General features: G+C 39.8%; 1 protein-coding gene across 3 annotated transcripts in view; it reads right to left on the bottom strand.

The window, feature by feature from the left end:
- Rai14 (retinoic acid induced 14) overlaps window positions 1-24,307 on the bottom strand; it is a 150,522-nt gene that overhangs the window by 109,094 nt on the left and 17,121 nt on the right. For all 3 annotated transcript variants that reach the window (XM_087189281.1, XM_004848645.4, XM_087189280.1), the window contains exon 2: window positions 5,557-5,638. In XM_087189281.1, coding sequence (XP_087045407.1) covers window positions 5,557-5,592 — 36 coding nt within the window. In that variant the 5' untranslated portion in view covers window positions 5,593-5,638. The remainder of the gene's footprint in view (window positions 1-5,556; window positions 5,639-24,307) is intronic.

Here is a 24,307-nt window from a genome sequence, read left to right as displayed (position 1 = left end):
TGTCTGTGTGTGTGTATACGCATGTGTGCGTGGTGGGGGACAGAGGTTTAGACATCTGTAAAAACTTATTATAAATGACTAAAACCTCCTTGAAAAAAATACCTTGGCAGAGATGTCAGTTGTGGACCTTCATGAAAGCTGTTATCTCAACAGGCAACAAATTCAAGCCCTTGACTGAGCAGGATGTGTCTGGTTCCTCAAGATTCACGGGGTGTGTGCATTTCCTTGGCTGAAAGCTCCAGTACTTACTGCTACGTAAAAGTATACCATTAATTTACTCTTTCATGGAGCTCACCATTTTAAATTGACTGTTTTGATTTTTTTTTTAATGGCATGTCCGCTGCTTCCTTATTACAATGGAAAACATAATTGGGAACAAATCTTTCATAAAATTAAACACACACCCACAAAGTAAACTGTGAAGTCCTCCATCATATTTGAGTCGCATTTCTCAAGAATTGTTATAAAAAATATTTCAATCCCATTCCCCACCCTTCAACCTCCACCCATTTCACACAAGGCACTAAAAATTGGCATTTGCAAAGAAATTCCAGAAGCCTGAGCATTTTATTAGCAAAGGGAAATCCCAAGCTTTTTGGCCTCATTTCTCATGATGACAGCTCATTTTTCCATGTGGAACCACATACAAGTTGCTACAAATATCTAGGTAAAGAAGCCACTTTCAAACTAAAGGAAAAGCATATAAAAAATGGCAGTCATCAAACATATAAATAATGATAACGCTCTGTACTTGCTTTATAAGCATAAAAGTCAGGGTACCCATTTTAAAAACCAGACTGAAAACTCCACAATGTTCTCACTGAAATACTTAGAGCCATGCTGGGCACTCTTCTGGCCTTGAAGTCTTACTACTCTGTATTTTCAAGGGCAACTTTTGAGACGGAGTCTACTACTGTGCTAAGCCATTCCCCTCCTCCAACCATGCTTTCCAGGCCTACATGTCCTCAAGGCCTGGGTGAAAATCCACCACAATAAATTCCCTCAAATTCTCCCATTAAGATTCATCCCCTCTGAAAATCAAATGTGTTTAATACCAACCTCTACAATCTAACAACCATCATCTTGAAAAATCCCTTTAGTACCTATATTCTATTGGTATTTTGCCTTAGTTACTTCTTGCATGTGCTTTTTCCTCCTTCTACCCAAGTTTATCAGCTTTTGTGTGCGTGGGGGGGGTACTGAGGACTGAACACAGGGCTTTGCAATTGAGTTATATCCTCACCCTACGTTTGTTTGTTTGCTTGCTTGCTTGTTTGTTTGAGATAGGGTTTCACTAAATCTCTAAATTGGCCAGGCTGGGCTCAAACTTGCCCAGAGAAGGTGGTGCATGCCTGTCTTATTTACTTTTCTCCTTGTTGAGACACAATACCCAACACCCACAAGTTAAAGGAGTAAGGTTTATTTTAGCTCATAGTTTGTAGAGGTTTCAGTCCATAATCAGTTGGCTCTGAGGCAGAGTAGCATGACAGAGGGTCACTGTAGAGGAGAAACAGTTCATGGCAGAGGAGGCAGGAAGCAGTGAAGCAGCAAACAGCAGTAGGAAGCCTCCCTTTCCCTTTTATCCCATCCAAGCTACAAGGCTTTTAGACGGTGCCACCTACACCCAGGGTGGGGCTTCCATCTTCAGTAAATCATTCAGTCACACCCAGAACTATGCTAATTCCAATCAGTGGACTAATTTAGTATCACACACCCTTAATTCCAGTATCTCACATCCTAGATCCAGCCAGCTCCCATCTCTGAGTGTTTGAGGCTTTGAGGGTTATCTAGATGCAAGCCATAACAGCAGCGGCTGTACTCCCAGCACTTTTAGGAGGCTGAAGCAGTAGGATTGCAAGTTCAAACCTGGCCTGGGCAACTTAGCAACTTCACCAGACTGTCTCAAAAATAAAAAGTTAAAAAAAAGACTGGGGATATAGCTCAATATGTAGGCCCTGGGTTCAACCCCTAGTACTGGTGGGAAGGGGGAGGGGAATACCTTGCAGTTTTCCTGTATCCCCTCTCTAGTATCAAACCCAAGTGTGATAACTCCCTAAAATAAAGTAAATGTGAGCTGAAAAATGTCACCTACCATAGAAGCTCTTAAATTCACATTAACCTCTAAGAATTACCCGTAGGGTCCCATGTATTTAGGGAACAAATCAACTAGACAATGACATTAACCATATCCCATTGAATCATGTTCAGTCTCATACATAAACTTTCCCTGGACATGTATGTAGTTAGTCTGAGTCTAAGTCAAGTGTTCCAGAAAGGATACTGATTAAATTTCTCCCCATCTGATGGTCCTGGAGTACCAGACTGACCTGAAGGCCATCCACAGGGTGTTCCTTTGGGCCACTCTTTTCCCCTTTTTATTCCTGAGTTTTGTTCTTAATGGCCACAAACTAATCTGGCTGCAGACCTCCCACACACAGACTGGCTGAAATGCAATCACCCAGTGGGTCACTTGTCTTCTCTTTGTGTAAGCATGAACCTGATCTGGCATCCTCTTTTGCCTACCCCCAGAAATACAAAGAATTCTTTCTTTTCCCTTTTCCTGCACACAAAGACAAGCAGGAAAACCGGACTGCTGGTGCTTTAGGATACTTGAGAAAGACCACTCACTTCAGGTAAAGATTATCATTTGGCTCATTCAAGTGAAGGTAATCAGTTGTAAACTTGTTTTTCTTGCAATAAATATATACATGCATGTACAATCCTCATGCTGAAAAAAATACTCTGAAAAGCAAGCTTCTCTTGCATTCTCACCCGCTCTCAGTTTCCCTCCTTACTAGCAATCATTACCGGATATTCTGCCCTCTGATCCTATAAACTTTTGAATCCTATTTTATACTGTGGGTTTCTTAGTAGGAGAAAAGAATACATATATCCAGAACATCAGGCCCTGGGATATATGTCTGACATCCATTAGTGTATTTAACCTTCTCCATAAACCTGTGAGGCTGATATTATTTCCTCCATTTGCAGGTTAAAAAAAACCCCAAGGTCAGAGGAATAAGAGACATATCAAGGCCACAAGTCTAAATCCCAGCTCATTGTGATTTTTTCAACCTTCTCTCTAAATGGCCCTGTTTCATAAAATAGTCTCCAACTTGAGCTCCTTTTTAAGAAACACAGCTTCTGGAATCCTATGTCCTTGGCAAAATAAAAGCAAGTTCTACAACTTAAAGTCTTAAGAACCCTGACAAATTACTGCACTTCCCTATGACTCAGTTTCTTCATCTGCAAAATAAGCTTAATGATAAAACCTACCATATAAGGTTTGTAGTAAAAATAAATCAGTGTCTCATAAAAAGGTTGGCATTGTATCTGACATATGGTAACTACTTCAAAATGGTTTACAGTTATTATCATTATTAGCATATAGCTGGTTAACAAACTATAGAGTTTAAAATGGTTTTCTTTTTTGTTATTATTCCCTCCTTTTAGATATGCAATGATGTGGCTTGTGGAAACAATTCGGGATGAATTTGGGAATCCATGTGAATTTGTTGGCTCAATTAGACCAATTCCTTTGCTCTCCTCCCCCAGGGCTCCTCCAACATTTCCTCTGTCAAAAAATTACCACCCCTTCTGCTGCCAAATCCCAGAAGCTTTTACTAGTGTTACTGCTGATTTTTTTTTTTAATCATGGAATTCTTTCAGTCTTTATTTAAAAAGTAAAATCTAGCAACACCCTTCCTGATGTCACCAGCCTTAAATTTTCAAACCAAAAATTTATGTGCTATCATTACCCCCTGCCCTCGTTCATATATCATGGAACTCTAGGCCCAAGACATTTTGCTAAAATAATCTCAACTTGAATAAATGGAAACTACTCAAATTCCCTTGGAATGGAAGAAGACATTTGTTAAACTGATCACATAATTTACAAACCTATATCTGCTGAACCAAGCAATTTTGTCCATTTAATTGCCTTTTCTTCCTTAACTGAAAGCCAAAGGAGATATATAGGCTTGAGATTATACAGTCAGCAGATGAGCAAGATGAAGGTTTCCTGGGAGAGTAGCAGCCAAGAAGTCAAATGTCGGGGGCTCTGTTTGGCCAGTGGCTAAGTACATGGTTGATCAAGTCAGTTCTGAGGGTTTTTTTGTTTTGTTTTGTTTTGTTTTTTGAGGCAGGGTCTCTCTTTGTAGTTCAGGCTGGCCCTGAACTCACTATGTAGCCCAGGCTGGCCTCTAACTCACTGTGATCCTCCTGCCTCAGTCTCCCGAGTGCTGGGATTACAGGCGTGCGCACCCAGCTAGTTCTGAGTTTTAATTATTAGTTAACAGAGGCTCAGTTAGTTTACTTTAACCAAAGTTTTAGTTAATTTTCTGAGTTTTAGTTAATTTACCTTAAGAATGCAAAGGTGAGATCAACTTTTTCCTATGAATCTTTGCCAGCTCTTTTTTTTTTTTTTTTTTTTGGTACCAGGGATCGGACTAGGGACCTTGAGCTTGTGAGGCAGGCAGCAGAACCACTGAGCTAAATCCCCAGCCCCCCCAGCTCTTTCTTTAAGTGAGACAATATTGTATTTTGCATCGCACTAAAAGCATCTTGTCTGGCCTGGTCCTTATCAGAGCAGTAATTTACTTGTCACATCACAGCCTCAAGAGTTATTTTTCAGCCAAAAGTAGGTGTGCATGTGACATGCTGGCCATAAAAGATGCAGCCTCCATTTATTGCAAAAATGCAGTTATGTCAAGCTGTCAAAATAGAATTCATGGTAAAGCAATAAAATCCAGGTTCAGATTTAATTACCTAATTTTAAATAATAACCAAGCAAGCCCATTTTCAGGGTGACATATCTGGGGTTCTATCTAATATCCCTCCATGAATTACTCCCATTCAACAGCCCTGCATGAAGCATCTGGAATGCAGCAAGTACAACACTGGGATTCCAGCAGGGGTTAAAGCGCAACCTTTTGTTAAGATATGATGCATAACCTCTCTGCTATGTTATTTTTCTCCATTTCCTCTGATGGGAGATTTTGATTTGTAATTCTGACATCATATCTGGTTCTTCCAATCCAAAGTCTTCTAGGGTGGACAACAAATGAGTCAGTAACCAGGGAATTCAGGGGGAGTGAAGGTACAGGCAGCAGTGGACATTACTGTTTTACCATGAGGGCCTTAAGGGAGAGTTAAACAAGTTTCTTAAGGCCAAAGATGAACCATGCTAATATGTAATTCCATAACTACCCTTATGAGAATAGTTTCTTTTAAAAATGACACTCAGAATTTGGGTTTTGGCAACTTTAGAAATGCTGAGGTTAATACTGATTCTTCCTTTAAGATATTTAATTTGACCCCTCCTTTATATAAAAGGCATGGGTCCCAAGAATTTTTTTTAAGTTATTTTTGAAAGCTTTATACATAAGCCTAAGAAGAAACCTAAAGAATACCACTGACAGCAGCCTGAGCTGAGAACAGTGTGCTTTTGCTGTCTGTAGTTTACTAACCCAGAGCTTATCAGAAAGGAGTGCAGGCTGTTTCTACAACCCCAGGGAGCAGAATGGAGCAGCCAGACCATGAGTCACAGCAACTTACATCACTCTTCCTGAACTTTGCTTTCAGACTCTTCATGTTTAGTCCATTCAACCTTCCAAAGTCCTAGGAGACTCTTCAACACCTAAGCAAAGAATAAAAGAATGAATGAATATCCAAATAAACACTACACATATTTTCTCCTAACTGGATGATAACATCAGGCTGAGGTAGGATAGAAGAAATGAAAGACAGGTAGAAAGGAGACAAGGAAATAACTAAAAATTATACTTTTAAAATGACGGAAACTTACAGGACCTAGCCAAAGTTGCCCAATGTGAACAATATCAGCATGGCTTTGATTAAAATTTAGGCTACTTCCCTACCAGACCCATCACACACAAAATCCATCAGGCATACTAAAAATCCATAAATTGGCTTAACCAATAAAGTAAAGAGCAGGAACCTCATCCTAAGATAAAGGAGCAGGTTGAGAGAATCCAAAGAATGTTTAAATTACCTATTTTTTTAAAAAATGGGCCCATACCTGTGGAATGGGCTGCTACTCTTCTGGGGCAGGGGAGCCACCTTCTCCCGGGGTGTCCTCCCCTTCAAGAAAAGCGTAAATGTCCCCTGTTCCAGGAAACAATATATCTCCTTTCCCCGAGTAACCATACTCCACCCTTGAGTGAGCCTGAAAATCTGTGCCTAAGAAGCCCTTCCTGTTCCTCTTACTGAGGCATCCTGAAAATTCTTTTTCCTCAAGAAGAGTCAGTGAGCCTGCAAACTTATTCTATAAAAAGGTGGGTTAGGTTCCTTACTCATACCCTGGAGACCTCCTCAGGCCCAGCCCCATGACAGCCATGGGTAGGAGACAGGGCTGGCCTGGTGGGAGGTCCTTAGGTCCTATGGGTGTGCCCTCAGCAGGGAGTGCTGGTCTCCTGGAGTGAGTTCTTACAAGCTTTTGCACATGCTTTCAACACTGTGGTGCCACCCACCAGAGCTGAGCTGATGTAGTGCCATGCCCATGACCCTCTCCTCCTTTACAAAGTGCCTAGCCACAGGTATTCCATTATAGTAACAAATGGAGTAAGACATATATGCTGACTTAATTCCCCTACACATTCTTCATTTTGCAAAGATACCATCTACCTACCTCCTTTTGAAGCTCTGCAACAGTGAAAAATGACAAGGAAAACAGTTCATATTCCAGATGCCATTCACTCCTTATTTATTTTTCCACTGTTTGTCCCCACCTTCCCTCACCCCAAATGCACAGTTCAGTCAGTGAAAAATGCCAGAAATAATAAAACCTCCCTCATCAAATAACTCACTCCTCAGGGGGCCACTCTAAACAATTAAAAACTTGCTCCTTGTGGGACCAGTAATTCTGAGTTGGAGCTGGAAGAGTCTTAAACAACTGCTTCATTCAGGATAAGTCTGTGGTCCCTGTAAATTGAATATAATTTTTTGATAAGTATACATGCAATTTTTTCAGGGAGGAATTGCCTAGTTTTCCGTGAATTCTGCAAGGTACACTGCCAGCCTTCAAAAGTCACAAGTACTGAGCTAGTCTAAAATCCTCATTTTTCAGAAGCAGAAAGCCTCAGAGAAGTTAAGAAACTTGCCTACAGTCACACTGGCTCTGTACAATGGCATTCAGAAGCAAATCCCAAAATCTAACTGATAACTGCATGCTTTTCCACTGACCTTTACAGCTTTATAACTAAAGCCAAAAAGCTCAATTCTATGCTAAAATACAGTATAGAATGTATCTTTTTCATTGAGTCTGGAAATGTATAAAGTGTGGAACCTAAGCATATAGATTTCTTTTAATAGGTACATTTAGGGCCAAAAGACCCTAATCCATATGGAAGTTCCTAACACATAGTAAGTGTTCAATAAATGTTAACTTTAATCCATCCCTTACAGAAAGTGAAAGCAGGTGAATTTCACCTGCTTAGTTCCTTCATCAGAACTAAGAAATGACGGACAAATATTTAACATAGCTAATGGTTAATTTTACAAAGCCTTTCAAGGTCAGCTCATGCCATCCTTATTATTCTGGACAAAACTGATTTGAGAAGATAGAAGTGGGGAAATGCAAGCAGCCAAATGGCTGTCCTCATCCTTCTTCATGTCGTTGTGTTGCCTACACAAGTCACCCTGCAACTCTGGCTTCTCGTGTGTTTACTTTTCATTATTGCTGCTGCCATTAAACAGAGCCCTTGCCTGAATGACATGAAAATGTAGTCATCATAAACACCTTTGATAGCATTTGCCTAGATGCCACTATTCCTGAGGCCTCTCCATGGTCCCTTTCAATCTTCCCAGTCTCAGCAGAGTGACAGAGTGCATGTTGCCTTGGAAACTGTACACACTGGAATCACATATTGTTAATTACCCACATTTAATCACAGAGAACTTCAAACTGGTACATGCAGGGCAAGTGCATACTCCAGAGCAGTGCTTCTCAGAGCTGGCCTCTAGCTCATTTGCTTCACAAGGACCAGGAATCAATTTACTAGTTGTAAAATCCCAGTCCCTTTTCTATAGAAACTCAAAGTTACAGAACCTTTGATAGAATAAGGAACACACTTGTCAAAGTGAGCCAGGTTTACTAATTAAAGTTGGGCTGGTTTTTCATGTCAAAACAAATCACCTTTTGATGGATCAAAAATAGAAATAATGATAATTAGATATTCCCAAATTGTCACTGGCCCACGGCTTCTACATCAACTATTTCTAGAAAATGGAAATCACCTTTCAGATTCATTTCCTCCCACCCTTTGTAAATAACCAAGGAAAAAGAAAAAAAATCAGTGCAGGAGGAAAGGGAGAAAAGAGAGGCCATACTGGGATAACCCACAAACTGTGTGGCCCACTAAGGCAGAACCACTCAAAGCATTCTTTCATTCACAGAACAGAAGGTCTTAGGCAACAGCAGCAAGATTTCTGCTTAAGGTCACAGAGGTTTCATGAGTGTTGTGTTAGGTTTTTTGTTTGTCTTTCTTCTTTTCTTTTTTTTTAAAGCCTGGCAGTGAGAAGTATGCAGTCTTATTTGAAGAGGATTAAATAAACAGTAATGAATTCCAAAAGTTCTCAGGGGAAGGTATTAACTACTAAATGACTGTCTTCCTGGAGTTTTAGGTGGTCCATGGATATAACTCTATAATGACAGATGTGGGTGTCAAGGGAAGGGAAGTGTTGGAAACCCACAGAAGCAAGAATTACAGCTTGGACTGTTAGTGTTATTAATAGAACACTGCTTTCCTGGTATTCGTAATAGGATCTTACACCTAGAAGCCATGGCTAGTGGGATGATGACAGGTGTATTCTATCCCAGCAACTCCTCTTCCTGAAGATGACTCGTGTATAAATCAGGGGCTTGCCTTCCTTGAGTCAGTTGGGATTTTATAGCCCCAATTCCCAAACCCAAACTTTCAATGTTTAGGCTGGGCTATAACCTAACTTGAGTAAAATAACAGCTACCAGTGTAGCAAGGCTACATCAATGGTAGTACTTGGATAAGTCTTTTAATCGGAATATTTATTTCAAAAGAATTGTGAAACTGACTTATCTGTACAGCAGCTTCCTTTGGAAATGTATAGAACAAGGATTCACATCTATGGAAAAAGTTATCTAACTAAATTCTCCCATTTCATACAGAATAAAGTATACCTACCCACTAAGTGGAAATATTAGGCACTTTACTCCCTGTTCCACTCAAAATGTCACTGAAATATGTCATCCATCATTGGCTGCCAATCATCACATGACAGACATTATGTTAACCAAAGAGGATGGATCTGTGCAGAGTGCAGCCTTCTTATCCTCTCATGTGAAAGACTAGATACAACACACAAGGGTTAATTTATTTAATTTTTCCTTCAAAAAAATAATGCAACTCTCAAGTAAGGCCTAAAATGAGATACTATTATCTAAATATAATTATAGCTCGAATCAAAAAACCTTTATACTAGCCTATAAAGCTTTATCGGGAGCAAAAAAGTTAGACTTGAATATTAAAAAAAAAAATGCCTGTATAGTTGTTAGGGGATTTCTTTTTGGGATGATGAAATGTTTTAAAAATGTACTGTCGCAAGTGCAAGGTCCCGAGTTCGATGCCCGGTTAAAAAAAAAAAAGTACTGTCGTGAAGATTGCACAACTTGTAAAGTTACCAAAACCATTCAATTGTAAACATTCAGGGTGAGAACTTAATGTATGTGAATACTATCTTCAAGCTGTTATTTTAAAAAGTTTAATAACCCCCATTACCTTCTCCAATCTTCAGAAATAAAAATTCTAGATTGCAAACTTCTAGAATTATTAAAAAAAGAACTTCAGAAGAACAAAAGTTAACAATCGATCCCTTAAAATGTGAAGACTTTGTTACACTTCAGAGGTTTTCTTTATTTAGCTATTTCTCTACCACACCCCACCACTGATTTGAAGTGGTTTCTAAACTACACCTACTCCCACCAACTCTCACCCCCACCCCTATATATGACCCCAAAACCATTTTTTTTGGAACCCCATCCAGACATTGCAATCAGAGATGAAATTCCTCAGATGACTTAGATTTACAACTAGCTGGGGAACCACTATTCTAGACTCAGTGATACCACACTTATACTCTATACTCTGTCAAAAATAACCTAGAGACCTTGAACAAGTAGATAAGATTAAGATTTCTGAGCATCCCCTCTGTTTCAATCTTTCACACAACTGGAGTGGGGTCAGGGCAGTGGTGGCAGGGGAACCCTCTATACCCTAATTCTACACAAGCAATTAGCTAGCTATCTATGGCCCAATAAAGAACAGTATCAATTCACAAAAGCAGACAGCTGTACAGACATACACATTTTTCCTGAATCACAAGAACATATTAGTGTCTGAGAAACCATACCACAGGATTCAAAGGCAGTGGTTTAAAATAATTTCCTTTGAATTACCGCAAAATTAGAGAGGGAAAGTCATCTTACTAATTCTTGTATTGTGGAAAATGAGAATACTACAGAATCCTTAGCAACAGCAGAATGCTAACACCCACCCAGACAGGCTTCAGCATTTTTTTCTTTCCAGTTAAAAAGAGCATCACACTTAAATCCATACCACTGACAAAAGTGTTGAGAAACTGAAATGCTTCTCTCCTTGTACCTACGTCTTCTCCTTTAAGTGCTTATTTCCTCAGACAATAATCTTTCAGCAGCAAAGATGGATTTCTACCAAGAACTGTAAAAACATTCAATTCTCCCAATCTGGCAGTGCAAAAACATTCCGTAAACCATTCTAATAAAAATATCCCTTACACATAGCACCTAATGCCAGCAACCTCCTCTCAGTGGGTAGAAGCTGTTTCAAGTCTCTGCTTCTTGGATGGGGTTGTACTTGTGAGTTGTGTTGCTGCTTGTGGAGAATGGAATGTAAACTGTTCTCCCTCACCCAATTTACTTTATCTACAGCAGATTGGTCTTGTCTATAAAACTGAATTTTAAATACATATGGACATTAGGCAATGGGACTGTGAGTAGGCCCTGTGGAATACTCAAAGCTGACCAAGGGTTATTTTAAAATAAATCTTGTAGTTAGGTGTTCAATTCTGCAAGAATCAAAGCAGAAATCCTTGAAGGCTGGCATAAATGAGGGAAGCCTTTATAACTGGAGCATGGATCTAACTGGTCTTAAAGGAAACACTGCATTTGGGCAGGCTGAGGGAGAAAGGGCACATTGTCCATCTCTCCAGTCCTGAATCAGACTCCTGAGCAATGTCCCCAAGCATTAAGTCCTATAAACTTCTCTCGTGAGACTGTGCTGATATGATGGCAGTCATCACACAGTTCTCTCCAAGGAAAGATTCTTCTTCAGTCTGACCTCTTTAGGACCTGGATGTGAGTAAGGGGGTCAGGAGCTCTGTTACTGTCTTTCCGTAACTTTGAAAATTTACATCTCAAGACTTCCCACTTATTTTGGAATAGAGGATTTTCAGGGTAGAATTTTCATTTTGCCTATATATACTTGGGCTCTGGCCACTGGTACATGACCAATAAATGTTTCATGAATAAATACATAGGACAAGGATATGAAGTCCGGTACCTGTACAGACTTGAGTCCTCACCTTTTACCTCAGGAAGCCGCTCTTTGTTCCTAAGTGCTTTAAGGAGGGTGAACACTCTGACAGCGGTTAACTTCACCGGGATTTGTACAAATGCAGCATAATGATTAGGTTTCACCATGGATAGATGAAAGCACTAAAAAGTTCTTCAAAACTCCAGCTCATTGGGCCTATGAAGTCGTAACAAGTCACCCCTCTTTTTTCCTTGCCTGCCCACTTTCCTCTAATTGCTATTCTCCTTATGCAGCACCAACCCAAACCACTTGCAACCTTAGCCACCCCTCCCCCCCAAAAAAAGACTATTTTGAAACGTGCAGAGACCAAAGAGCATCAAACAGGAGCCTGGGGCAAGTTCTCAGAATAGAGATTTGATCAGACCAATTCTGGAAAGAGCTGGAGGGCAAGCCAATAATTCCCCTCAAGGAAAAATGCTTGCTCTGTTACTTCACAAGAGATTCTACCTTTGCTAATCACTTGAGCTCCACATCAAGAAAAAAGATTACCCTAGACTGGGCCAGGGTTCCACCTCCAACCTCAGCAAAGCTTTCTCCATAGTCAACCTGTCTTAGTTTTCTTGCCACTGGGATAAAATAACTGCCAGCTGCAACTAAAAGGAGAGAGGTATTCTGGCTCCCATTTCAGTCCATAGTTAGGTAACTCCAAGGCAGAACACCAGGCCAAAGGGGCATAGCAGAGGAGAGCTGCTCACAGCATGGTGGGAAGAAAGCAGAGAGAGTGAAGAGAGGAGTGGGGAAGGCAGATGTACCTTTCTAGGCCACACTCTCAGTGACCTGCCTCTTTTGACCAGGCCCTACCTCCTAATAACCCATTAAGCTACAAAACTCACAAGTGGACTAATCCACCAATATGTGCAGTGGCCTTATGACCCAATTCCCACCTATGATTTCATGAGGCTTGAGGAGGGGGACTAGATATAAACTGTAACATTTGCCCCTAGCCCCCAAGGCTCTCTTTAGGCAAAATACATTTAGTCCAGCTCTAAGAGGGGCCAAAGTCCTAACACTCACAGCATTACAGAAAAGTTCAATTCCAAAGTCTCCTTTGAGACTCTTAGCTGTGAATCCCCATAAAAAAACAAAAAGAAAGTTAAACACTGACAACATACAACAGCAAGGGATAAACACTCCCATTTCAAAAGGCAAGGATAGGGAAACAGAAAGAAATCAGTCTAAAGCAAGATGAAAAACCAGCAGGACAAACATTAAATCCTGTAGTTCCATGTCCAGCACCTGAGGCAAGGTGAAGTGAGATTTGAACTCCAAACCCTCCCTACAGGATTACTGGTGGCTACAGCCCTAATGGCTTTCCTCATATATCCCAAGTTCCTGGATTCTCCAACTTTCTGGGGTCTCCACTGCACTTTCAGCTTCACTCTCACAGCCTCATGCACTACCCTGTCAGGGGCACATTTCCTGGCTTCCCAGGCCAGGAAATCTGGGTGGAAGTTTCCATGACGCACAACTCTTGCATTCTGCATGCCTGAAAAATCAGCACCATTTGGACAGTGCCAAAGTCTGCCACCAGCTTCAGCAGTAGTCAGGTCCTTTTGCATCATGGCTGTATAGGCCTCCAAGTGCCTGGATGGTTGGATTCTGGTGCTATGGCTTGTGTTTAGATGCCCCCCCAAACCCTCATGCACTCATAGGTGGGGCTTTTTCAGAGGTGGCTCGATCGAGTGTGTGACACTGGTACTGATTTATGGTGTAATGCTAGGATCGAGGGCACTAGGATTAATGGTGTGAGTACTACCTGCCCTGTAGCCAGGATAAGATATAAAGGATAGAAAGAGCTGTGGTCAGCCCTTATTGCTTTGCTATATTCTGTCTGCTGTGAACTGCTTCTCCTCTGTGATGTCCCTCTGCCACACCGACCTGCCTTAGAGCCAGCCAATTATGCACTGAAACCTCTACAAATTGTGAGCTAAATAAACCTTTCCCCCTTTAACTTTGGGTATCAGGTATTGTCTCAATAATGAGAAAAAAGTAACTAACACATCTGGGAAACTTGGTCCCTATCTCAGAATGACCTACATTCCCTGGCGTTCTCTTCTCAATGGAAAGACTTTCACTTTTGTACCTCTTAACCAAGAAAGAGTAAGGTCCTGCTGATTCTTTAAGTGCCACGAACAACTCTCCTCTACCATGCCCCTCTGCCATGCTGTCCTGCCTTGGAGCCAATTGACTATGGACTGAAATATGAGCCAAAATAAACTCTCCTCCTTTTAGTTGCAGGTGTCTTTTGCCAGTGATGAGAAAAATGACTGACAGATTTTGGTGGAAACTAGGGTTGCTGCTGTGATGCTACCTGACCATGTGCTCAAGGAATGCCAAACAGGAAGCAGAGAGAGTGAAGGGAGGAATAGAAAAGGGAGATACACCTTTGCAGGTCACACTCCCAGTGACTCACCTCTTCTAATCAGTCTCTAAACCCTATCAACCCATTTATCTATAAATTCATCAGTGGACTAATCCATCAATGAGTATAGTACACCCATGATCCATTCACTTCCCAGAAGCCCTGCCTATGATTGCATAAGGCTTTGGGGGACACCGAGATATAAACCATAACACAAATCTCAGTGAAACTTCATTTAGCATGAATTCATTCATCCATAGTGAATGACTGAGCATCAACTGCTGAATTGGAAGAACAAAAACAGAACAATCATTGCATTACAAAGTGGCCATTTCCAAGACGAAAACCTTCAAAAAGTTTAGAAGATACCTGGCATCAGGACTCTTAAGCCCCTTGCTCACATGGAGGGTCTAAATGGGGAGGGGCTGTGGGAAGACTGGGGAACATCTTTCATTAGAAATACACAATGAGGCAGAGGTAGGGGTTTCCCGGCCGCCATACCACCGTTCCCAGCACAGAGGAAGAGGCTTCCAGGCCACCATACTGCCACTCCCAGAGCAGAGGAGGTGAGCCGAAACCCCCCTTCTACCCCACCCTGGATGAAATGAGAAGACACGTAAACAAGTCTCAAAACCAGACTTCCAGATCACGTACAACAACCCCAAAGGGAAATGAGATGGAACACTGATACTCAACTACCTGGACTCTCTGAACTGGCAAAAAAAGAGGATCTGGAAAAAAAGAGATCAGAAATAATTTCTCAGATAACAGCAGAGATTGTGTTCATAGTGCAAGACATGATTAATAAATCTAAAGAGGACCTGAGGAACAGGATGGAATCTCAACATAGGAAACAAATGGAATCCATAAAGCAGATGCAAACAGATTTCCAGGAGATTAAAAACTCCATTGAAAGTCTACACACCAGAATGAGCCAATGTGAGGACAGAATTTCAGATAGGGAAGATAAGACTGCAATTAGTGACCAGGAAAAGAAAAATTGTTTTAAAATTATAAGGGACGATGAGAAATCAATCCAGCAAATGCTAGACAATGCAAAGAAGAATAACATAAGACTGATTAGAGTCAATGAAGAAACAGGAGAGAGTGTAGGTGACATAAAAAAAACTGTTCACAGAAGTAATGGCAGAAAACTTCCCAAGCAGGGGAAAAGAACTTGACATACAGATAAGTAAGGCATATAGGACTCCACTAGCCTTGATAAAAAAAAAAAATCTACACATGGGCATATAATTGTTAAGATTCCAGAAACCCAACAAAAGAACAAAGTTCTATAAGCAGTTAGAGAAAAGAAACAAATCACACACAAAGGAAAATCCATCAGAATCACAGCAGACTTCTCAAAGCAAACCCTCAAGGCAAGAAGAGCTTGGAGTGACAACCTCCAAGCCCTAAAGGAAAACAGCATCCAATCCAGATTGATGTACCCTGCAAAACTATCTTTCAAAATGGATGGAGAAATAAGATACTTTGATGACAAAGAGCACCTTAAGAACTTCATGAATACCAAACCAAAGCTCCAAAAAATTTTAGACAATATCCTAGGAAAAGACAATGATCACAACCCCAGGAAATCCAGCAGAATGAATACATCGGGCATGACAAGAAATTAAATGTAAAGAGGGAGAAACCAACAAACACAAAAAGTTATGACAATGATAAGTCAATACGTATCAGTCATAAACATCAATGTTAATGTTCTCAATTCAACAAACAAAGGAAATAGACTGGCAGAATGGGTCAAGAAGCAAGGTCCAACAATATGCTGCATACAAGAAACACACTTAATTCAAAAAGAAACTAACAGACTGAAAGTTAAAGGGTGAAAAACAATACCCCATGTGACACAAACCTGAAAAAAAGCAGGAGTAGCTAACCTCTTTGCAGATTAAGTGGATTTCAAACCAACACTGATTAAGAGAGACAAGAAGGACACTACGTACTTGTAAAGGGAACAATCCAAGAGGAAGAGATGTCAATCATAAATATCTATGCACCAAATGCTAGTGCACCCAACCATATAAAACAAATACTAACAGTCATGAAAATATATGCACTAATATATAGGATATGCATATATGCACTAATACAGTAGCAGTAGGGGAACTCAATACCCCACTGCCACAAATAGATAGATCTACTAGACAAAAAAATAACTAATGAAATACTAGAACTCAATTGAACTCATGAATAAATGAACTTAACAGATGTTTACGGAGTGTTCCACCCCACAAACTCAGAATACACATTCTTTTCAGCTGCACACGGGTCGTTCTCCAAAATAGAGCACATACTCCCTCATAAAACATGTTTACATAGTGCAAAGAAATTGAAGTTATCCCCTGTATATCATCAGACCATAGTGCGATGAAATTGGAGATCAGTAACAAAAGGAACTGCAAAAAATTCATAAACACATGGAAATCAAACAACACACTTCTGAATAACCAATGGGTCACAGAGGAAATTAAAGAAGAAATCAGACAGTTTCTTCAGTTAAATGACAATGCCAATACAACATATTGGAATCTATGGGACACAATGAAAGCGGTCTTATGAGGGAAATTTGTAGCAGTGAATACTCATATTAGGAAAACAGAGCGAGCCCAACTAAACAACCTGATGCTGAATCTCAAGCTTCTAGAAAACGAAGAGCAGCCCAAACCCAAAGCTCATACACGGGAGGAAATTACAAAGATCAGAGCAGAAATCAATGCAATGGAGACTAAGAGAATGAAAAATTAATGAAGCCAAGACTTGGTTGTTCGAAAGAATAAACAAAATTGACAAACCCTTAGCTAACCTTATCAGAAAAAGGAAAGAAAAAGCCCAAATCCATGCAATTAGGGATGAAAAGGGTGAAATGGACCCAGCAGAAATCCAGAGGATCATTAATACCTACTTCAAGAACCTATATGCCAACAAGATGGAAAACACAGAAGAAATGGACAGATTCCTAGATATGTATGAATTACTAAAGTTGAAGGATGAAGACCTAAAACTTCTAAAGGACCCAATATCAATCAATGAAACTGAAAATGTAATTAAAAACTTACCAACTAAGAAAAGCCCAGGTCCTGATGGCTTCACTGCTGAATTCTACAAGACATTTAGAGAGGAACTACTGCCACTACTGTTTCAACTCTTCAATGAAACTGAAAGGGAAGCAACACTCCCAAATTCATTCCTGGAAGCAAGCATCACCTTGATCCCTAAAGCTGAGAAAGACCCAACCAAAAAAGAGAACTATAGGCCAATCTCACTAAGGAACATAGATGCAAAAATCCTTAAAAAGATATTGGCAAATAGAATGCAGAAGATCATCAAGAAGATCATACACCCTGAGCAAGTGGGATTCATCCCAGGGATGCAGGGATGGTTCAACATATGCAAATCCATAAATGTAATACACTATATCAATAGAGCCAAGGACAAAAACCATATGATCATCTCAATAGATGCACAAAAAGCATTTGACAAAATCCAACATCCATTTATGATAAAAAAAACATACAAAAAATTGGAATAGGTGGTCTCTACCTCAATCTGATAAAAGTTATCTATGAAAAGCCAACAGTCAATATCATACTAAATGGTCAAAAACTGAAATCCTTCACACTAAAATCAGAAAAAGACAAGGATGTCCACTGTCATCACTTCTGTTCAGTATAGTTTTTGAAACATTAACCACAGCAATTAGATAAGAGAAAGAAATAAAAAGAATAAAGATAAGAAAAGAAATGAAGAAGTCAAACTGTAATTATTTGCAGATAACATGATACTCTATATAGAAGACTCTAAGAAATCCACGAAAAGTTTTCTAGACTTAATAATCAAATGCAGTAAAGTAGCTGGATACAAGGTCAACACACAAAAATCAATAGATTTCCTCTACAGGAACAACAGACTCACTGAGACAGAAATAGGACAAACAATTCCTTTCACAATAGCATGCAAAAAACTGAAATACCTAAGAATCAACCTAACAAAAGAAACCAAAGACCTCTTCTCTAAAAACGATAGCACTCTAAAAATGGAGATTGAAGATGATATCAGAAAATCGAAAGACATCCCCTGCTCCTGGGTAGGAAGGATCAACATAGTGAAAATGGCCATACTTCCAAAACTGCTATATAGATTCAATGCAATCCCAATGGAAATCCCAGCAGCATATTTCACAGACCTTGAGAAAACAATCCAAAAATCCTATTGGAACAAGAAGAGACTCAGAATAGCAAAAGCAATTCTAGGTAACAGAGACATGGCAGGGCGTATCATAATCCCTAACTTCAAACTATACTACAAAGCTACTGTGATAAAAACAGCATGGTACTGGCAAAGAAACAGACCTGAGGACCAGTGGAACAGATTAGAAGATGCAGAGACATCTCCAGACACACTCAGCCATCTCATCTTTGATAAAGGAGCCAAACACCCTCACTGGAGGAAAGATGGCCTCTTTAATGAATGGTGCTGGAGAAATTGGCTTTCAACTTGTCAAAGATTAAAAGTAGATGCATATCGCTCACCATCCACTAAACTAAAATTAAAATGGCTTCAAGATCTAAATATTAAAATAAAAACGCTGAATTGGCTGAAACAGAGGTTAGGTAGAACTCATGAAGACATTGGTGTAGGAAAAGATTTTATGAACAAAACCTCAGTTGCCTGTGAACTAGCACAAACAGTCAACAAGTGGGATCTCTTCTTACTAAAACACTTGTGCACAGCAAGAGAAGCCACCAGCAGTGTGAAGAGACAACCCACAATGTGGGAAAAAATTTTCACCTGCTGTTCCTCAGACAAAGGTCTACTATCTAGAATCTATAAAGAATTTAAAAAAAACAAGACCTCCCAAATTTAAAGACCCAATCCAAAAATGGGCATCTGAAATGAACAGATATTTCTCAGACAAAGAAGTAGAAATAGCAAATAAACAGATGAAAAAATGTTCAACATCACTGGTCATTTGAGAGATGCAAATGAAAACAACACTGAGATTCCACTTCACTCCAGAAAGAATGGCTGCTATCATGAAGTCAACCAATAACAAATGCTGGCTGGGCTGTGAGGAAAGAGGAACACTGCTCCACTGCTGGTGGGAGTGCAGGCTGGTGCAACCACTGTGGAAATCGCTATGGAGATACCTCAAAGAACTAGAACTGGAAGTCCCATTTGACCCCGCTATTCCACTGCTGGGTATCTTCCCAAAAGAATTAAAAGAATCATACCACAGTGATATATGTGCACCCATGTTCATAGCAGCACAATTTGTAATAGCTAAAACTTGGAAGCAGCCCGATTGCCCATCAACTGGAGACTGGATAAAGAAAATGTGGTTTTTTAAATAAAATGGAGTACTACACAGCCATAAAAAATGAGACATTAGAGATGTTTATAGCTAAATGTATGCCCACTGAGGCGATATTCTTAAGTGAAATAAATAGGACATACATGTATGAATACCGAATAGTTTCTGTAGTGTGCGAAACTGAAAGTGTAAATAAGGACTAAAAGGTATAATAGATAATGTGAAATAGGAAGAAAAGGGGAAAAGGGGAAGGGGAAGTCGGAGGGGTAGGGGAAAGGAAAGAAGGGAATGGAATTAATATGGGAAAATGAAAAAATGGAAACAAATTCTTTGTGAATGGGGAGGGACAGAGGGGTTGAAGGGAGGGCAGGGGAAGCCGGTAAAATGGGAACCAAGAGAGATTGTGTAAAGGTGCAAATTTCCAATGATGAATGTCATTGTGTTGTGTTCCTAAAGTGTATCAATAAAATAATATTTAAAATTAAAAAAAAGAAATATACAATGACTCCTACATGTACTCAACCTCATGAGAGAGGCATACATGACAGCATGAATTGACTGGACAGGTATGTGACCCACACCCGGAAAAGACAAAAGTTAAGAAAGAAACTGGCCTGTGGCTCAAGAAAGCACATGAAGCAGAGGTTGCTGCTGTGTTGTGATCAGTCTAAATGGTAGAGTTTAGCTGCACATAGACAGATGTGTGCTTCCTATGGGCCAGAAGTAGACAACTCACAATAGAGGGTAGTAATCTTTCTTAGATTAGGAGGACAGAACAAGCATGGCAAAAAAGCAGATTGCCTGATGGAGAAGCAAAAACCAAAGGCCAGCACTCTTCAGCTGTAATACCAGTCAAGTAAAAACTTTCTTTTGTGTTTTTTTTTTGGTACCGAGGATCGAACTTGGGACCTTGCACTTGCGAGGCAGGTGGCAGAACCACTGAGCTAAATCCCCGGCCCTTATGTAAGAACTTTCTTGTCCCTCTCCTCACCCTCACCCTGAGTTTTACCAGACAAGGCTCTCTACAGAAATCACAAACCATGACAGGAAGATGTAAGCAGCAGGGTAGCAGGTGAAGTATGGAAAGTGAAAAGGAAAAGCTGTAAGAGGTAATCAGAATAAATGATGTTTCAATTTTAAAAATGTATTATAAAAAGATACATCGCTATTAACCCCCCTTGAAATACTTACCTAGCTTCACCCACATTTATCTCATCATTCTTGCCACTTTCTGAAGCAGCTCTAAAAATCCTCTTCTGTGAGTTTGTTTAGGAGGTGCGATCAAAACTAAGGTGAATGCTGGTGCTGAGTGCCGTCCAACAGAAAGGCAGGCTCATAAAAACATTATGCTGTATCCCCTCCATCTTATTCACCACGTCTGACTCTGTAAGACTTCTGGGTTTTCCCCATAGCCAAAGTGACCATAAAAGGTAAAGCAGCTACGACAGCATAACTAAAGACACTCATGAAAGTAGACTTATAGAACTGCTTCAGAAAGTGGCAAGAATGAACAGATGAGTATGCTCTAATTGGAGGAGTGGGAGTTATTATTGGAAGAGTGAGAAAGATTAATGGCAATGTGTCTTTTACTGCATAATTTTAAAAATTTAAACATTCACTGTATTTTTCAATTACACCTTTGTATTTAACTCAAATTTTAATTCTACGTTATCTGAAATTGGTAACTCTGAGCTGGGGATGTAGGTTGGTGGTGTAGTGCTTGCTTAGCTTGTTTAAAGCCCTGAGTTCAATAAATCCTCAGCATTGGAAAAAATAAAGAAATTGGATACTATAACTTCTATATTAACACTATTTGGCAATTAAAATTGCTGGTTTTTGTGGTACCAGGGATCAGAGCCAGCAGGGCTTTTGCACTGAGCTACATCCCCAGCCTGTTTTTATTTCTGATTTTGAGACAGGGTCTTGCCAAGTTGCCCAGGTTGGGCTCACTTGTGACCCTCCTGCCTCAGCCACCACACCCAGCTGGATTTTTAAAATCTAAGAATAATGAGAAGAGTCACAGATTTTATCCAGAGGCTAAGAATTTACCTTCAGACAGTAGGACGCAAAACAAAGCAGCTTTATGATTACACATTATAAATCTTATTTATTCACCAAACCAAACACATATGAATGAATGAATAAACAAGCAAATTTCATTGAGTATTAGATATGGGCTAGATGCTTTCATATATGTTATCTCTTATGAATTAACTAAGGCACAAGTTTGTTAAAAGATTATCCAGATAATAAAGAAGTTAGAAAATGCTTGAGATAATAAATATACTAGTTATTCTCATTTGATCATTATATATCATATATACATAATCAAAAATTACACTGAGTCAGACTAAGTGGCCCATTCCTATAAACTCAGTTATGTGGAAAGCTGAGGCAGGAAGACTGCAAATTCCAGGCCCAGCTTGGTCAACTCAGCAAGACTCTATCTCAAAATGAAAAAATAAAATGACTGGGATTAAGATCAGTGGTAGAATGCTCACCTAGCACGATCAAGTCCTAAATTCAACCCCTGGTACCACCTCCCCAAGAAAAGAATTATCCTATATAGTTATTATTATTTTGTTGTTGTTGTTGTTGTTAAGAGTAGGAGAATTTATTGGGGAACAGGAATGGGGGATAAGAATAGCTCCTGAGAGACAGGAGGGGTCCTAAATGGGTCAACAAAGAGCCCACTTCTCAAACATATTTTTTTGTTGATAGTGGGGATTGAACTCAGGACCTTACGTGAGGCAGGTGCAGCACCACTGAGCTAAATCCCCAGCCCTCAAAGGTAGTTTTATAGAGCAGTCATAAGGGGTGGGGCGAAGAGGCGTAGTTTCCATCTAACTGCTTCGAACTGAGAAAGGTCAATGTAGGGAAGACCACGGTCAGGGCCCTCCCCTGAGAGCTAATCTAATGGGCCTCAGATAGAAGTCATGTTGTAGCTTAGCAACATGACTTCACAAGGTTGATCTAGTGGATCCCAGTAAAAGGAGGCTAGCACATTTGTCCTTGGTTCCATCATCTGCATGTCATGTGGAGTTTGGTAGCTTATGGGCAAGAATAAACCAATTTCCCAGGAAATTAGAGCATGTAAAATCAAAGAAGGAGCATTAGAATGGAAAGTCAGGTTGAAGAAAGAGCCACGTTTAGAAACTGTTAAGGGATTGGAATAGAGATTGCAACCCGCTGGCTCTTAGACTCCTCTACTGATGGAGGTTATCTGTAAGTGTGATATTTTGTCAGAAGCCTCTCTAGTTTTAACATTAAGAAGATAGAGAGGTTGGTGGTTTTGAAGGACAATTTTAGCTATGGAAGTTTAAAACTCTAGTTGAGCTCTTATAGATTTCACCTATCTTTTCCTAATGAGCCTACTGGTGTAGCTGGAAAATGCCAGAAGGAGTCAGCAATTGGAGCCCCCTTTTTATAGCTAGCATTATTACTATGGCATTATTTTATATCTCTTTTGGGTATTCTTTTCTGCTGGGTGTTTAAGACCAAGTTAAGGGCCGGGGATTTAACTCAGTGGTTTCGCCACCTGCTGCGCAAGCACAAGGACCCGAGTTCAATCCCCGGTACCAAAAAAAAAAAAGACCAAGTTAAAGTGTGATCTTTATCAATCAAAATTAACCTCTTTCTGTCTTTGTGAATTAAATTTTTAAATAAATCTTAAAGGAGAAAAAACAATGACATAGCAATAGTTTTGTTTTTGTAGGGAATCCTTTGTAAGATATTATCCCACATTTTTTCAAAGAAAACAAATGAGCACATTTTAAAACCATAAATGTCATTCAGATATTGTATCACAATAATCATGTAGTAAAACTCTTTTGAAAAGATTAATCCCCCAGTATTCACAACTTGCCTTTACCCAGAAGATGACATTTCTCTTGAGAACCAAATATATCATTATTCCTTGAGAATAAAACTTGCTATCACCCAGGACAGATCTTCGTCCATGAATCAGCCAGAGCCAGCAGCACTAATATAAAATTGGCCGTGGCTCTGGCAAGATTACTATCTGGTCTGTCAAGTCTGCTACTCACACGCTTCAATGAGCCTAAAAAGAAATCCCAAGGTTACCTCCTGCCCTAAATCCATCCAATTTACAAAGCACAGACTTAATCAAAACAAGCTACCTCTTGAATATAAAAATCACTCTAGGACTAAGAAACTCCATGAGATTATCCCTCATACTGAGACTATTTTAATGATCTCTAAAATGCCCTCTCTAGTCTATGTTTATCTTCTGACGTTCATCTCAATATCACCTTCTACATATACCCCTGTGCTCACCTCAACTGCTCTGAATGTACATAGTACCCAATCCCAAAAGGCCAGGCATATGCGCCTAGACATTGTAAGTAAGCTCCTTTAGCTCCTTCAAAGACCATCCCTTGAATTTTACCCATCTGGAAAACAAAAAGAACATATCAAGGACAGGTCCAATCCTCAAGCATTATTAGTGAAAATGCAAAATGATATAGCCCTTGTGGAAAGCAGTTTGGTAGTTTCCCAAAAAGTGAAACATAAATTTAGTATACGACCCAGGAATTCTATTCCTATGTACCTAGCCAGGAGAAATGAAAACATACGTCCATGAAATTCTTCCACGTGAATGTATACAAAAGCAGTATTTATGACTGACAAAACGTAAAACAACTGAAATGTCTTCTAAGTAAACAAACTATGGCATTTCTACATAAAGAAATACTATCCAGCAGTAAAAAGGAACGAAATACAGATCCATAGTGTAGCACTGATATAAAGTTTAAAAACATTGTGCTAAGTAAAGCCAGACTGTAAAGACTACACACTGTATGATTCCATTTCTATGACATAAGTAGAAGAGGCAAATTTCCAGAGACAAGAGCATTAGCAATTATCTGGAGCTGGGAGTGGTGATGGAAGTGACTGTAAATAGCACAAAGGGTCTTTCTAGAATGAGGGAAATGTTCTACAACTAAGGGATGGTTGCACAACTCCTATC

The sequence above is a fragment of the Heterocephalus glaber genome, unplaced genomic scaffold, assembly GCF_053883595.1.
Source record: "Heterocephalus glaber isolate CG9 unplaced genomic scaffold, H.glaber_assembly_v1.0 deba00001538, whole genome shotgun sequence".
In the NCBI taxonomy this organism is placed as follows: Eukaryota; Metazoa; Chordata; class Mammalia; order Rodentia; family Bathyergidae; genus Heterocephalus; species Heterocephalus glaber.
The sequence above is the reverse complement of the archived record's forward strand: the minus strand, read 5'-3'. Positions and strand labels throughout refer to the sequence as shown.